At 42.6% G+C, this 17,500-nt stretch overlaps 1 protein-coding gene and 2 long non-coding RNA genes across 5 annotated transcripts in view; all 3 read left to right on the top strand.

Moving 5' to 3' along the window:
• The window catches only part of LOC138952003 (S-adenosylmethionine-dependent methyltransferase Rv2258c-like), a 63,344-nt gene extending 53,203 nt beyond the window's left edge, over window positions 1–10,141 (top strand). For all 3 annotated transcript variants that reach the window (XM_070323580.1, XM_070323581.1, XM_070323582.1), the window contains 3 exons: window positions 1,348–1,544; window positions 3,573–3,692; window positions 5,614–10,141. In XM_070323580.1, the coding sequence (XP_070179681.1) occupies window positions 1,348–1,544; window positions 3,573–3,692; window positions 5,614–6,188 (892 nt within the window). In that variant the 3' untranslated portion in view covers window positions 6,189–10,141. The remainder of the gene's footprint in view (window positions 1–1,347; window positions 1,545–3,572; window positions 3,693–5,613) is intronic.
• LOC138952013 (uncharacterized) overlaps window positions 1–17,500 on the top strand; it is a 259,836-nt gene that overhangs the window by 108,448 nt on the left and 133,888 nt on the right. The gene's annotated exons all lie outside the window — the stretch shown is intronic.
• Window positions 10,713–12,231, top strand: LOC138952012 (uncharacterized). Its single transcript, XR_011451282.1, has 2 exons — window positions 10,713–11,230; window positions 12,120–12,231. It is a non-coding gene; the product is annotated as an uncharacterized lncRNA (long non-coding RNA).

The raw sequence follows: 17,500 nt of genomic DNA, 5'->3' as shown, positions 1-17,500 counted from the left end.
AAGATCTTGACAGATAAAGCATGGTCGGATATGATCAAGATTCCTTCGCGAACGTGTGCGTAATATGATGCATCGACCATTCGGCTAATTGCGGAAATCTGACGGTAACTATATGTTGCCAAGGTATTCTTATCGAGTAATTACCTTTTCGTGCTATCTCTGAGATGGTCAATTCGTGCTGGACTCTCCCCACGTCACTTAACGGGAACTGGAATTCCCCATGCTCGGCATACAGGTGGTAAAGACTTTCTTGATAGAATACTCCTACATATTCCATCGACCCCGAATGTCCTTGTCCGCAAACACGTGCAGCAAACGCGTGCGTACACACACTAACGAACCGCAAACAACGGCAAACATGTGCGTACGCACACTAACCACCCCCCCTCCCCTTTAATGATCGTGTTGGTAAATGATATTGAGGCGGTCGACAACAGCAATAATGAGGCTGAAGTCTGACGATGAAGATGACGATGAAGATGACGATGAAGATGACGATGAAGATGACGATGAAGATGACGATACACTCCGACAAAACAAACCGGAAGACGTCCCTTTTTAATCCTCTCTTCTCAAAGTGGATTCTCTCACGTCAAATGCGATTTGTTTTGGCGAAGACGTCGTAACGTCGACACGTTAAAATCATGTCACATCATCTGCATGTCTCCGGAGGAACTGACAAAGAATTCCATGAACAAAGTTTGTCTCGGAGACTTCGACATATCAGCATTAGAAACATACTTGCCGATATCACCACCAGGCTGTGCATGTATCGCCGGTATCGTCCATTATTAAACAAGCTATTAGACGGGCGAAGTGGCCAAGTGGATAAGACTTCGGCCTCCTAATCGGAAGGTCGTGAGTTCAAATCCCAGCTGTGGCTGCCAGGTGGGTTAAGGGTGGAGATTTTTCCCATCTCCTGGATAAACTTATGTGCAGACCTGCTAGTGCCTTATCCCCCTTTAATTGTGTGTACGTGTACACGCAAGCACAACACCAAGTGCGCACGGAAAAGATCCTGTTATCCATGTCAGACTTCGGTGGGTTATAGAAACACGAAAATACCCAGCATACTTCCCCCGAAAGCGGCGTATGGCTGCCTGAATAGCGGGGTAAAAACGGTCATACACGTAAAAACCCACTCCTGCAAAAACATGAGTGAACGTGGGAGTTTCAGCCCGTGAACGAAGAAGAAGAAGAAGAAACAAGCTACAAAGACGACCATGATGATGACGACAGACACGAAGAATTCCAGCACTAATGACAATGATGATAACGGTTAAACCATTAAGGGCATGTTCCCGGGTGTTCACTAATGACAACTATTTTCATTCCCTGTCATTGCAGGTACTTGCGGGAATGGCTGGGCTGCATGGTGGCAGGGGAGGTCATCCAGGCCAATCGAGGTAACCCCGAGCGCTACTACATCGCGGAGGACCACAAGGGGGCGCTGGAGGGGATGGGGATCGCTGGGCGACTCTTCGCTGCCTACGCCGTGCGCTACGACGCTGTCAAGGCCTGCTTCCGCCAGGACGGCCCAGCGGGTGAGTGAAAATTAAATCAAATCAAAATCAAATTAACTTTTTGAAATTAAAAGAGGTCTGGGTTTTCGAGATTATTAACTCAGATTTCTGCAATGTGCAAAATACTCGATGCATGATAGTAGACACACTCCGTAAATAACTCTGTCGGCTTTGTATGGGTTGTGAAAGAGTGAATACTCTTGTTTTTGGTGAGGGAAACTTTCCACACGTGCTCGTATGGGAAACATATCCCCCTCCCCCCTCCCCCAGTGTATTCACATAATAGACGATGTTCAGAAATAACTCTGTCGGGTTTGTATGGGTTATACAAGAGGAAATAGACTTCCTTTTAGTGAGTCTAACTTTCCCACGTGACGTTATAGACCAGTCACCAGCGACGGGTGTGTCTGAAACTCGTGGACAAGGAGCACGCGTGGAAAGCTTGCCTCACTAAAAGCAAGAGTATTCCCTCTTTCACAACCCATATAAACCAGGCAGAGTTATTTCCAGAGTTAGTCTATTGCCTGAATGCACGGAGAAGTTCTAGAGGCGTACGGCGTAGATGTGGGGGTGTCACGGATCATCAGTGTATTCACAATTTAAATGGTCCCAACTGTTTCAGAAGCGATTTGAGGATTTTACGAATATTTAGTCAGTCAGAGTATTGTTGGGATGTTGTTATGCAAAACGTTTGGTTATTAACATACTCAAAAGAGAGCTTCGCGGAGCTGCTTTTTGTTGCTTCAGCAATAGGAGTCAAATTCTTTTTTTTCTTGTTTTTAAATCTGTTGTATCCAGAACATTTTTGTTGTCGTAATCGGTCTTGTTTTTTCCGTTTTTTCCCAATCTCCTTTCTATGGGATTCTGTGTTTGGAAGGGTAAGGTTTAGCCAGAGAGCCACCTGATTAAATGCGAGGACATTAACAACGCGCTGCTCACGTGCCGTGTTTCCGCGTGTTATTAGACCTTCCTTCATTTTTACATTTCGTCAAGTTTTTCTTTTATCATACGACTCGGATTCCTTTTTTGTCTCACGCATCCTCAGTAATAGGATTGTTAACTTCCCTTCTCGCGACAATGAATCAGATAAAAAAAACACGACGTTTTGGTTTTCTCCAGGCCTCTTTTAAGTTTGTTTTAATTGTCATTGTTGTTTAACATTTTCATTGTTGTTATTTCCCCTTTCCAAATTGCCATCTTGAGATCGAAAACACAACATCGAAACCGGACCAAGTTCATTTTGTTGATTACATCAGTGTTATCTGTTCGATTGTCCGCCTGAAAGACCACTAGACCGACGTACCAGTTAATGTTCTGTTTTGTGTATGATTAAACGTTCCAATAACTATGTAGTTTCTTGGGTTTTTGATTGACTGCTATTTCCTCTGTCAAATTTCTCTCTCTGTGTCTGTTTCTCTCTCTGTGTCTGTTTCTCTCTCTGTCTCTGTCTCTGTCTGTCTGTCTCTCTGTCTCTCTGTCTCTCTGTCTCTCTGTCTCTCTCTCTCTCTCTCTCTCTCTCTCTCTCTCTCTCTCTCTCTCTCTCTCTCTCTCTCTCTCCTTTTTTAGTCTCTGCTCCTCTCTTACATTACACCTCGTAAGGTTTCTTTATTTTGTTTATGTGCCTTAGTTACTTTGATAGTTCAAAGAAAATCCACGTTTGGGGAATTTAATACGATATTCTGTCCTGTTTTCTTTTCGTCTGTATCAGTGAGGGTATTGGTGGATGATATGTTACAGTGGAACACCCTTTTTAGGACCGCCCCCACCCCCCCCCCCCCCTTATTTAATTCTTTCCCCCTTTTAAGACCTTGATTTTTCAGATCTTTTGTTCTTATATAACGTTTGTACATTTTCTCCCATTTTAAAAGTCCTTCCTTTTTGAGATCTGAGTTTTGGAGTTCTTAAAATGGGATTCAAAATACGATTTTCATATTGCCCTTTATTAAAAGTGCAGAAGGGTAACAATTTTGAGATAAAAATCTCTCATAAAAATTCTCTTATAAAAATTCAATAGAAATTAGATTATAAAATTTAAAATTCTCCGTCCAGGTCTGAGCCATTCGGACTACCCTGATGTGTTCAGTGTGTTCCACGTGATGAGGGAAGCCTCTGCCACGGACACTATTGACAACATTCTCAACGCTGTTCCTGGACTGGCGGCAAAACTCGGTCAGTGCTCCCGGTTTGGAAGAGAAAACATTTAAAACGAAAAGAAGGAACAGGAGGACACAGTGCATGAAAGAAAGAAAGAAAGAAAGGCAGGAAGGATATAAACAAAGAAATAATGAATCAATCAACAAATCAATCAATCAATCAATCAATCAATCAATCAATCAATCAATCAATCAATCAACAAATCAATCAACAAATCAATCAATCAATCAATCAATCAACAAATCAATCAATCAATCAATCAATCAATCAATCAATCAATCAATCAATCAATCAGTCAATCAATCAGTCAATCAATCAATCAATAAGAGGCATACATTAATCTATGAATGAATGAAAAGGATACAGTAGCATTCCTCACGGAAGGAGGATCGGTAGGTCAGAGACATTTTTCTAAAGTATTGTTGTTCTCATTGTTTGATTGATTTGATTGTTTATAATTGTTCTTTTCTTTATTTCATATCTGTTAATCTATACCGGCACGGTTGGCCTAGTGGTAAGGCGTCCGCCCCGTGATCGGGAGGTCGTGGGTTCGAACCCCGGCCGGGTCATACCTAAGACTTTAAAATTGGCAATCTAGTGGCTGCTCCGCCTGGCGTCTGGCATTATGGGGTTAGTGCTAGGACTGGTTGGTCCGGTGTCAGAATAATGTGACTGGGTGAGACATGAAGCCTGTGCTGCGACTTCTGTCTTGTGTGTGGCGCACGTTATATGTCAAAGCAGCACCGCCCTGATATGGCCCTTCGTGGTCGGCTGGGCGTTAAGCAAACAAACAAACAAATCTGTTAATCTATAATCAATCTGATGAAATCTGTTATCGTTTCTTCTCTTTTTCAAAACATATCATGTCCTCTCTCCACGCTATTTTTGCGGCAACTGAAACCATCCCTTTTAACACTGAAAAATACGGAAGGTTAATTTGTAAAACGGCTGCTTGGAAACACGGTACGAATGAATCATTCCATAAAGTATGTCTTCCCGTTTTTGAGTCTTTGTTTTGTAACTTTGTAATTTTCCCATGCCTTCGAAACCAAACACTCGACCACATGCAAATGATGAAATATTTTCCAGGCGAGGATTTCTATTCAGAATCAGACTATATCACTTGAATGTGGGGATGGGGGTGGGGGGTACTGTAGGTAAAAACTGGATTCCTCTATTAAACGTTCCATTTACTAACCATTGACGTTATTATTCTGAATTTTGGAACAAAAAAAGACTCTCTGGTGTGTTTTTAAAATTTTAAAATTTAATTATTGAATTCTTGTATACATGCTTACCATCACTTTGTGTGCACTTACACGCGGAAGATAGATTATGTGAATGCATGGTGCAACTCTCAGTTTCGTACGTGATTTCTGGGGAAAAACTGAGTATGTGAGTGTTTTGTTTTGGGGTCTGCACAGCGCTCACGTGGTTCAATTTCCTGATGTTGCTTTCAGTTCGAAAATTCCCCTGCCCTGGATTCACTAGCTTCACGTTATGTTCCCGTTGGGTGGGGGGGGGGGGGGGGGAGTTTCAGATGCGGGTGACATCTGTAAGCTTTTCTTAAGAAAGGGGGAGGGGGAAAATAGGACAACTTATAAGAAAGAAAGATAGAGAGAGAGTGAGAGAGAGAGAGGGGGGGGGCGGGCACACATACACACAAACACACGCACGCACACACGCATGCACGCACGCACGCACACGCACGCACGCACGTACACACACGCACAAGCACGCACACACAGACACACACACGCACAAGCACGCACACACACACACGCACAAGCACGCACACACACACACACACACACACACACACACACACACACACACACACACACACACACACAAAAGAACTTACACAGCCACACAGTTTTAAACCGAATAATCTCGTTTTTGTTTTCTATCCATGTTCTTTTTCTTTTTTCCGCAGGCGAAGGAATCGACGTAGTAGACTTCGGCTGCGGCACAGGAGTCCTAGTGCTGGAGATGGCCAAACGCTTCCCCAGCAGCCGTTTCCACGGCAGCGACATCTCCAGCCAAGGCATCAGCATCGCCCTGAAGCACCTGGCCCAGACCCAGCTCACCAACGCCACCTTCTCCCAGGACGATCTCCTGAGCCTCCCCGAGCACCTCCACGGCAAGTACGACTGGGCGCTCACCTATGACGTCATCCACGACCTTTCGGAGCCCCTGAAGGCCCTGAACGAGATCGCGCTGTGCCTCAAGCCTGACGGGCTCTACGTCATGGGCGACCTTCACACGCCCAAAGACCGCTGCGGGATCGCCGGGGACGACTCCTCCATGGGTCTGTACGGCCTGAGCATGTTCCTGTGCCTGCCTGCCAGCGCTGGAGAAGGGGGAGCTTTGGGGCCCGGGGCGGCGTGGAGCAAGGAGGAGGCTCACGCGCTGATCGCTCAGTCCCGGTTAGAACTGGTTCAAAGCGCTAGCAGGCAGCCCTACTTCGCCTACCACATCTGCAAGAAGCGCTCCACGGCTCAGCAGTAGAGAAAGTTGGGATTTCGTTTATGCGATTTTCTGTTGATTGTAGTTCCAAACTTGCAAAACTTGAACTACAGTTAAGGGAGCAGTAGAGATAGGACATATTTTGTGAGCAGGGATCTTTTTCTTCTTCTTGGCGTTCGCAGAGGTTACACGATCAGTCCAGCACTGGTGATAAATGTTGTCGTTTTCTCCAACTCCTGTCGACTGCCGTATAGTTTGGTCTGCAAGGGAGTTGGTGACGGCCACACTTCTTTTCGTTCCTCATCTAGTAAGGGACATCGCTGTAAGATGTGTTCCGCTGTTTGGTCTTCTTGACCGCAGGCACAGGTTGGTGATGGCGCCAGCTTGAACTTTCGGTTCATGTGAGCATTGAGCCTGTTGTGGCCAGTACGCAGCCTGATGAGGTTGACTTGCTGCTCTCTGGACATTGTGTGGTAGTCATCTCTGTTTGTCCTTGGCCTCACCAATGCCTTGATGATTGTCTTCTGCTCACTAAAGCTGACACTGTTTTCAGGTTGGTCTTCTACGGCTCCTTCTTTCGCCAGCTCATCTGCCCTTTCATTTCCTGGTATCCCACAGTGTGCTGGTATCCACTGGAGGACAACTCTTCTGGTTTGTAATGCTTTGGCTAGCTGTGGGAGTTTGTCGTTTTCTAGGGCCTGAAGGACTGAAAGGGCGTCCGAGAGGAAGACAACTTGGTAGCAAGGGTCTGCGGAGTCCTGAACCAAGGAGGCGGCCTGCATGAGAGCTTCTGCTTCTGCTTTATAGTTTGTGCAGTGTTTGCCAGTGGCAACGCTGGATGTAGCTGTATGTCCCCCAGGGAACTGGATCAGAATGCCAGCACCTCCATTGAGCACGGCGTTAGTTGCTGATCCATCGGTGTATACATGGATCCACGCCTCTTTTGGGTACTGTTCGTCGATCAGGGCTAAGGTGAGTGCCTGTCGAGCTGTGTCATTCTGATCTTCTCCTGAGGTAACATGTGGAACACTGGTGCAGATCTGGATGCCTGGTTTCTCTGTTGCCTTGGGGGTTTCCTCTTCTTCTTGGTGAGCAGGGATAGGGAATGCTTTGTAAACACGACTATACTTCGCCAACTACGGTACATATATAATAAGGAACATTTTGTAAGCCCTACTATATATACTTCGCCTACTACATCGGTAAGAAACTGCCGTCTGCTCAACAGTAGATATTAGCAATAATTTTTTTTAGATTGTTTTGCTGGTTGTATACTTGTAGCTTTATGAAGGCAGAATGTACACATATTGTCCAGTACCAGAAACGTTGCTTTCCACGTGAATGCAGCATGCTTGCTTGTTTGTTTGCTTAACGCCCAGCCGACCACGAAGGGCCATATCAGGGCGGTGCTGCTTTGACATATAACGTGCGCCACACACAAGACAGAAGTCGCAGCACAGGCTTCATGTCTCACCCAGTCACATTATTCTGACACCGGACCAACCAGTCCTAGCACTAACCCCATAATGCCAGACGCCAGGCGGAGCAGCCACTAGATTGCCAATTTTAAAGTCTTAGGTATGACCCGGCCGGGGTTCGAACCCACGACCTCCCGATCACGGGGCGGACGCCTTACCACTAGGCCACCGTGCCGGTTTTGTGAATGCAGCAGCAGAGATAAAGAATATATTTTGTTCGATTATATGACGATCATGGAACCATACAAAATTCACATGCGTACGGATGTTGGTACTTTTCCTTCAACAGTGTAACAAGAACTATTTTGTAAATGTATCGTTTTGTGGAAATTGTTGAATTTTATCAAATTAGAATGTGAAGTAGTGTTTAGGGGATTTTTCTTTATCACAAGAGTAGGGAGAAGGAATGGTATTAAATGAATTTTGTGTCGATGAAACTACAGAATTGTGCCATAAGTATTGCTTTTATCAGAAGACGTAAATTTTGAGCTGTGGTATAAAACTACAAGGTGTAATATTATGAGTTATTTCTAATATGCTGACTGTTAGCAAATGATAACAGACATGTCGAAAAAAAAGATATCAAGCATGAGCCTTTTAGGCGAATGCTGATATCGTTTGTGAGACATGTCTGTTATCATTTGCTAACAGTCAGCATATTAGAAATAACGGTTTTATTACCGTTTAATTCGACCAAAAGAAATTTCGAAGCGACCCCGCGAATTAGACAGAACAGCCGCAATGGGAACTGGAGCGCTCCTACCTGATTATGCCTGTCAGTCAAAGAATTCTCGTGACCTGGGTCAGCCAATCAGAGTAACACACCTTACGTGATGAATATTCACAGGTCAAATGCGTTTGACACACAACAAACCATGTTGAACATGCGTTTCGGTTGCTTCGCTTTTTCTTGTTGAACAGAGAGCGACAGATCATAGAACCGACTCCACGGATGGGAAATGACGTAAAGATACATTTGACGTAAAGCGAGTGACCCAATTTCACTTGATTTTCCGAACTTTGATCATTTAGATTTCAAGTGAGCGAGTCGGCATTGCACACTCAGAGGATGGGCGGTGCCTCGCTGTTCCGTAAAGCACCCACCGACAAAACTCGCTTTTCGGTATTTTTTAGATAAAGAGAGTATTATCTGACAGCATTTGAAGTGTCATTCTTTAGAATAAATCACACTGATATTGCTGATTTAAATTTTTACTTTGTCTTGTTCCTCTTTTAGCTTGATAAACAAAAAGGGTCCCTGCCTGAACGTTATAACATTTAGAGGGTCACCTAGAATCCGTCCTGATTGGTCAAAAAGCCATATGGGGCACTGAATTGGTCATAAAGATGGATAGTTTCACTGCTGGCTATTTGTGACCCTCCACCACGAAATGAGTCGCATGTCACCTTTGCATGATTTTCGTATTTTCACATTTTCCGTAAGAGTTTTTTATGCTCTATCCAGTGGTGAAACCCGTTTTAGAAAAAAGCGAAAATGGTTGGAGTTATAAGCCTGTGACTGAGGTGACCCTCACACTGTTAACAGACACTCCCCGGACTTATATTAAGCCTAACGCAGAACCGCGCGAGGTGACATGCGACTCATTTCGTGGTGGAGGGTCACATTTTATACCGTTGGTGCATTTATCCAGATACAGCCCTGAAAAACACGATTTGAGAAAAGGAGTTCTCAAAAGAAACTACATTTGTTGTGCTCATTACTTGGTACTATATGTGTATGTGTAACAACAGTTAACGTCTTAAATTGATGTCTCAATATCAAAAGCAGCCACTTGCCTTCGGAATACATTGTGCTTTTCTTTTATGTATATTGGCTTTATACACAAGCGTCTTGTGGGCAGCAGTAATGTTACTAAAATCACAAATATTTACATGTATTGATTACAGTTGCGTGTTCATGGTTCATATGGTTTAGTATCACTTTTGTTCCATTTAGCTTTCCCACTGTATGCGATGTAAATTTTGTTTTCACAAGTTGTCTGTTAAGCTTCTACCCAAGAAGAATTTTTTTGGTGGCCTTTTTCTCCTTATGACATTGCAGCTCAAAATGTTTTTTTCAAACTTATTAAAATCATAAACAGTCCTTTATATATATATATATATATATGTGTGTGTGTGTGTGTGTGTGTGTGTGTGTGTGTGTGTGTGTGTGTGTGTGTGTGTGTGTGTGTGTGTGTAAACATTATTGGGTGGCCGTGTTGTTAATTGAAACTTAAACTGATGCCTTGTCCTTCTGTCCGTCTGTCTGTCTGTCTGCCTGTCTCTCTGTCTGTCTGTCTGTTTGTTTGGGCGAGGACTCATATTTGTGTGCGTGGTTAAAAGCACGCGACTGCTCATGTGTGTGCGCGTGCTTCCCACTGTATGCGATGTAAATTTTGTTTTCACAAGTTGTCTGTTAAGCTTCTACCCAAGAAGAATTTTTTTGGTGGCCTTTTTCTCCTTATGACATTGCAGCTCAAAATGTTTTTTTCAAACTTATTAAAATCATAAACAGTCCTTTATATATATATATATATATATATATGTGTGTGTGTGTGTGTGTGTGTGTGTGTGTGTGTGTGTGTGTGTGTGTGTGTGTGTGTGTGTGTGTGTAAACATTATTGGGTGGCCGTGTTGTTAATTGAAACTTAAACTGATGCCTTGTCCTTCTGTCCGTCTGTCTGTCTGTCTGCCTGTCTCTCTGTCTGTCTGTCTGTTTGTTTGGGCGAGGACCCATATTTGTGTGCGTGGTTAAAAGCACGCGACTGCTCATGTGTGTGCGCGTTTGCACGTACGCAAACATGCTCGCCTGTATGTGTTTAAGTCAACTTCAATAAAATCCTACTCCCGATTGCATCAGCAATGACACTGACACTGACACTGACATAAATCGTTGCATGAAAAATCAATCAAGTATATACATTCGTAGAACCTTTTTCCTCAACTCAAAATCAATTATGTTAATCACTGACCATAGAGCTAAAATTGAGATCGAAACGTGAAGAGGTGCGCAGAAGGAAACACACCTATGTTATGGCGTTGGAATAAGCGAGTTGAGGAAAAAGAACAAGTGGCGACGGTAAGGGGGGGGGGGGGGGGGGGGAGGGGAGGGGGGGGGGTGATTACTGGGAGTAATCCGGTTCACACGGTGCACTTACCTATTAACCTCCTATTTCCTGTTGCTGAGTGTTTCAACATTTCCCCAGGAAAAAAATAAGGGTCACGTGAGGTGTTTACTTTTTTAAAATTTTTTTACCGAATCCCGCATGACTTTATTGAATCTTTCAGTATCCTTATTGCCATTATCTGCACGCTTGTTTTTGATGTTTTTAATGTAAGGTCTCTGTTGGCATTTCCCAGCAAGGATTCAGGAAGCTTGGATGACGCACTGCAGTTCTTCTGTGAATAACAAGATACGATACCATAGTACATATATCAGTATAACGACAACAAAACGATGTTGACTTCTTTTTATCCGGATTTTATGGTATTTATTTGTTTCAGCCTATATATGAGGAATCCAATTGTATCTGCCTTGGGTTTTTGCACCCTTTTTATGCTAATTCCTTTTCTCGAGGATTGATAAAAACATAAGAAGAAAAACAAGTCGCGTAAGGCGAAAATACAATATTTAGTCAAGTAGCTGTCGAACTCACAGAATGAAACTGAACGCAACGCAACGCAGCAAGACCGTATACTCGTAGCATCGTCACTCCACCGCCCGTGGCAAAGGCAGTGCCCGTGGAATTGACAAGAAGAGCGGGGTATTCGTTGCGCTGAGAAGGATAGCACGCTTTTCTGTACCTCTCTTCGTTTTAACTTTCTGAGCGTGTTTTTAATCCAAACATATCATATCTATATATTTTTGGAATCAGGAACCGACAAGGAATAAGATGAAAGTGTTTTTAAATTGATTTCGAAAAAAAAAGTTTGATAATAATTTTTATATATTTAATTTTCAGAGCTTGTTTTTAATCCAAATATAACATATTTATATGTTTTTGGAATCAGCAAATGATGGAGAATAAGATAAACGTAAATTTGGATCGTTTTATAAATTTTTATTTTTTTTTACAATTTTCAGATTTTTAATGACCAAAGTCATTAATTAATTTTTAAGCCACCAAGCTGAAATGCAATACCGAAGTCCGGGCTTCGTCGAAGATTACTTGACCAAAATTTGAACCAATTTGGTTGAAAAATGAGGGCGTGACAGTGCCGCCTCAACTTTCACGAAAAGCCGGATATGACGTCATCAAAGACATTTATCAAAAAAATGAAAAAAACGTTCGGGGATTTCATACCCAGGAACTCTCATGTCAAATTTCATAAAGATCGGTCCAGTAGTTTAGTCTGAATCGCTCTACACACACACACACACGCACACACGCACGCACGCACACACGCACGCACACACGCACATACACCACGACCCTCGTTTCGATTCCCCCTCGATGTTAAAATATTTAGTCAAAACTTGACTAAATATCAAAAGCAATTGATATTTGCTGTAGTGCAGTAGTGCTTACATGAGATCAAGAGCTGTTGTGAGTTTCATCAATAGAAACACACCGGATATTGAATCAAATAAACAGTGCCGCGTGAAAGTTGTTTTTGTTGGGATTTCCCTGATATGTGCGTGCGTCAATTTTGACTAAATGTTTTAACATAGACCGGGAATCGAGACAAGGTGTCGGTGTGTGTGTGTGTGTGTGTGTGCGTGCGTTTGTGTGTGCGCGCGCGCGTGTGTGTATGTTGGTGGTGGTGTTGGTGTGTTTTTACAATATTGTTTCTTAGAAATACTATTCCGTGCACCTCCAGTCTTTCAGTGAAGTCCCACATCATCTAAAACTGTTAGTTGGTGAATGAATCAAATTTTGATTTCAAAATGTCTATTGTAGACCGAAATCTACCTCATTTATGACAAAAACACAAGCTGGTATCATTATTTTACAGCGCCAGAAATAACCACTTTACTTTGAGATGCAAAGAGTTGTTTATGAATCTGGGACGTTTATGTTTTGTTTTACCCGGAGATGATCAATGATAAAATGTAATCAGTACAATTATAATTTAAAACAAGTCGCGTAAGGCGAAAATACAACATTTAGTCAAGCTGTCGAACTCACAGAATGAAACTGAACGCATTGCAATTTTTCAGCAAGACCGTATACTCGTAGCATCGTCAGTCCACCGTTCATGGCAAAGGCAGTGAAATTGACAAGAAGAGCGGGGTAGTAGTTGCGCTGAGAAGGATAGCACGCTTTTCTGTACCTCTCTTCGTTTTAACTTTCTGAGCGTGTTTTTAATCCAAACATATCATATCTATATGTTTTTGGAATCAGGAACCGACAAGGAATAAGATGAAAGTGTTTTTAAATTGATTTCGAAAATTTAATTTTGATCATAATTTTTATATTTTTAATTTTCAGAGCTTGTTTTTAATCCAAATATAACATATTTATATGTTTTTGGAATCAGAAAATGATGAAGAATAAAATGAACGTAAATTTAGATCGTTTTATAATTATTTGTTTTCTTTTACAATTTTCAGATTTTTAATGACCAAAGTCATTAATTAATTTTTAAGCCATCAAGCTGAAATGCAATACCGAAGTCCTTCCTTTGTCGAAGATTGCTTGACCAAATTTCAATCAATTTGATTGAAAAATGAGGGTGTGACAGTGCCGCCTCAACTTTTACAAAAAGCCGGATATGACGTCATCAAAGACATTTATCGAAAAAAATAAAAAAAACGTCCGGGGATATCATTCCCAGGAACTCTCATGTAAAATTTCATAAAGATCGGTCCAGTAGTTTAGTCTGAATCGCTCTACACACACACACGCACAGACAGACAGACACACACACACACACACACAGACAGACAGACACACGCACACACACAGATACACATACACCACGACCCTTGTCTCGATTCACCCTCTATGTTAAAACATTTGTGACCGTCCACCACGGGATGAGTCGCATGTCACCTTTTCAAGATTTTCATATTTTTACATTTTCTTAAAGAGTTGTTTATTCTCTATCCAGTGGTGAAAACCGTTTTAGAAAAGAATGAACACTTTTTGAGTTATAAGCCTGTGACTATGGTGACCCTCACACTGTTACTATAGAAACCCCTGACTTATATTATGCCTAGCGCAGAACCGCGTGAGGTGACATGCGACTCATTTCGTGGTGGAGGGTCACATTTAGTCAAAACTTGACTAAATGTAAAAAAAGAGTTATTCTTATGGGTTTCCTTTCCTCTTTTAAGCTCTGTTCAAACTTGTGGAAGATTGTATATTTTTATGTAGCCTGTATCCAAACTCGGCTGTAAATGAATTATGACTAACTCGCACACCTTCTAACCTTCTGAAAACAAAAAGGTGTAGGCGACAAGGAAATGTTTTAGATATATGTGTCAATCCACAGATAAAATTGACTTACTTCACTGATCTGTCAAGGCAGTCGTAGGCGTGGCAGTGCGGTTGCACCGACATATTTCCCCTGGACGAAAGCCGATGAACCCCCCGCGGGTTAGGGGGAAGAATTTACCCGATGCTCCCCAGCAGAGGCGACTAACGGATTCTGTTTCTCCTTTTACCCTTATTAAGTGTTTCTTGTATAGAATATAGTCAATGTTTGTAAAGATTTTAGTCAAGCAGTATGTAAGAAATGTTAAGTCCTTTGTACTGGAAACTTGCATTCTCCCCGTAAGGTCATATATTGTACTACGTTGCAAGCCCCTGGAGCAATTTTTTTATTAGTGCTTTTGTGAACAAGAAACAATTAACAAGTGGCTCTATCCCATCCTTTCCCCGTCGCGATATAACCTTGAACGGTTGAAAACGACGTTAAACACCAAATAAAGAAAGAAAGAAAGAAAGAAAGAAAGCCGATGAAACGTCAGTCAACGCGGTGGCTTCGAACGGAAACGCGGCCATAAACCGCCATAAGAGAGCACTTCCGGTACAGTTGACACGCATTTTGACACTGACTGCGAGTGAGACGGCCTTGGATATTCCATTCTGGCAGCACGAAACTTTACCACTGAGTTTTCGGAAAAAAGACTTCGTGACGTGCTGGATTATTCTGGATTATGCGGTCATACGGTCAGCAATCGGAATCATTCCGGCAGTTGTCAAACGGTATGATACATGCTGGATTTGGAGCCGCCAGCGGTAGAATTGTTTCCGCTCTTTTAATGCCTCATTCGCTTGTGTGTTCCCTGCAAGCGGCTGAACATTTTGTCAGATACGTTTTGTCTAATTAGTGTTTGTCTAATTAGTGTTTGTCTGTGCACTTAAAAGACCGCTGCCGGGGTCGATATATCTGTGGACGTAACGTTTTGTTTTGTCAATGATTAAACGTTCCAATAACATACCTTTCTTGGTTTTTGATAACCCTCTTTTAAATTCCCTGACTGAGGCTTAGATTGTGTTTGTTTGTTTGTTTGTTTGTTTGCTTAACGCCCAGCCGACCACGAAGGGCCATATCAGGGCGGTGCTGCTTTGACATAATTATGACGTGCGCCACACACAAGACAGAAGTCGCAGCACAGGCTTCATGTCTCACCCAGTCACATTATTTCTGACACCGGACCAACCAGTCCTAGCACTAACCCCATAATGCCAGACGCCAGGCGGAGCAGCCACAAGATTGCCAATTTCAAAGTCTTAGGTATGACCCGGCCGGGGTTCGAACCCGTACCCACGACCTCCCGATCACGGGGCGGACGCCTAACCACTAGGCCAACCGTGCCGGTCTCTGAGGCTTAGATACAAATCACCACAGGTCTAAGATTGCATGTTGAGGCTGATTGAGAGGTTGATTGTTCTGTGGATGAATGCAGTGATGTTTACCTTTTTATGTTAAAACTGGTGGTTTAGCTCAGTTGCATCTGCGTGATTGTATCAACACAAATACGACCAAGGAGCCGTTTACATAGCAGACTTGCAACCAACTTTTCCCCAACTTTTGTTGTTTGAAAATCACTCCAGAGTCGTCGAGACCAAGTCGGCGAAAAGTGTGCCATGTGAACGGCCCCAGCGATTAAGGTACGATTTAGACCAGATTTAGCAACGCATCCAAATCTCAGTTGAGCACTGCTCGATTCGGCTGTGACTTGGCGAAGATTTTACGCAGAGTTTTCTTATCGGTTCACTCAATTCAAGGTTCACTCTGGTCATAGTTTTGTTGCAGGAGAGAGCAGGAATCGGGGAATATCGGGATATCAAGACATAAGTGTTTGTGGTCAGCCTCCGTCGTGATTTTTGTTCAGTCTACATACATGTGTAAACGTTTCCATTCGCATTGTCCTTGTTTCAGTTTCCATGTGTTGATTTTAACTGATGTAAGAGGTCAGTATTTTTTGTCCTTGTTTCCCGGCCTCAGATCCGATTTTTTTAAATTAGCCAAATTATTTAAATTATTTAGGGTAAGCCCCATCCTATGTCAAACATTTGGTTTGGATTCCGTATTCCATTGGAAATACCGCCCCAGAAGAAGAAACAAACCCACATAGGCCTAATACATTACAGACTCAAGACTCAGGACTGACTGAAAAGCTTATTGTTCTTATAGAAACAGGGAAAATTGCCATGCAGTGTCAGGCGGTCACAGACATAAAATACATCACATTAATTAAAAATCAAAGATTGCACTTAAAACTAATAATACAAAATTCCGGTACATTTTAGTTTCTATATTGACCTCTTAATTGGAAAACGGTACACCGGAGACACAAAACAATTAACCCATCGGGATAGACAATTTAGAGACATGTTTGATAAGTGCATATGCAACCATAGATTTTGTTTTCTGTTTAAGTTCAAAATTAATGAGTTGAGAGTAGTGCATATAGCTACATTTGCAAAATTTCTCCCAAGTTTCGAAACTAAATACTCTTTTTCCTTTTGAGGTCTATTTTTCCTATGGCTCATTTTTGTGCGAATTTCTTGTTAAAACAACCTCGACTCTGTAGGTCATGAGATTACGTTCTAACTGCAGTCCGGTCTGTATGTTACAGCACTCTTAGCCGGGCCGGGTCTAAGGGAGGGGGGCTGGGTTCCGACAGTTACCCCCCCCCCCCCCGCCCCCCGCCCCCCTTTACCCAGCAAATGCACATGTTTATCTCAAGGAGAGACGTAAAATACCCCTTTCAAAAAACAAACAAAAAGAAAGGTGGGTTGTTGGAACGTTTGTTATTGACAAAACAATACATTCACACATATATCGACCTACCTTTCTTGTTTTTTTATTTTGAATGTTGGAACGTTGGCAGTCTCTTTTTGGGGGGATTTACCTCTTTCAAAAGCTAAATTTCAACAACAGCTGGGGGGCAAGGTCCCTCGGACCCTCGCATAGCCAGCCCCTATACTAAAGAGTGTAGCAGTAGAGTAGAATATTTTTGCCTGTAGCCTTGCCTCATTTTGGAAGCCCCCCGCTCTCATACACTAGGTCCAGCCCTTTTTAGCATCAAGCGATGGCTGCAGCACTGGAGTGACTCAGTCCTGCGCTTTAGATAAAAGTTATGACAGTAAATTCCTACAGGCTAGAAGCGGGAGTACACAGCAAGCTAGGCGTGGCACTAATTACTGCATCAAGCGTACTGATTCATTATCTGCTGCAGCACCGTCTATATGTTTTCGTGGTACACAAAATACACAACGGCCGCAGTTTCTCTTGATTTGAATGAATTGCTTCTTTAAAAACATTGTTGTATAGGGCAAACTAAACAAAATAATTGTATGCCGAATTATAAAATATCAGTTGGTTATACCCAGCATTTGCTTGCCGGCAAGACGCCCCTGGCATTAGGAGATGGTAATAACCTTTATTGGGCATCCGTTGACTGTATTCAATTCTTTT

This window comes from Littorina saxatilis, linkage group LG17 (genome assembly GCF_037325665.1).
Source record: "Littorina saxatilis isolate snail1 linkage group LG17, US_GU_Lsax_2.0, whole genome shotgun sequence".
Taxonomy (NCBI): domain Eukaryota; kingdom Metazoa; phylum Mollusca; class Gastropoda; order Littorinimorpha; family Littorinidae; genus Littorina; species Littorina saxatilis.
Note: the sequence above shows the minus strand (reverse complement) of the source record. Positions and strands in the feature narration are given on the sequence as shown.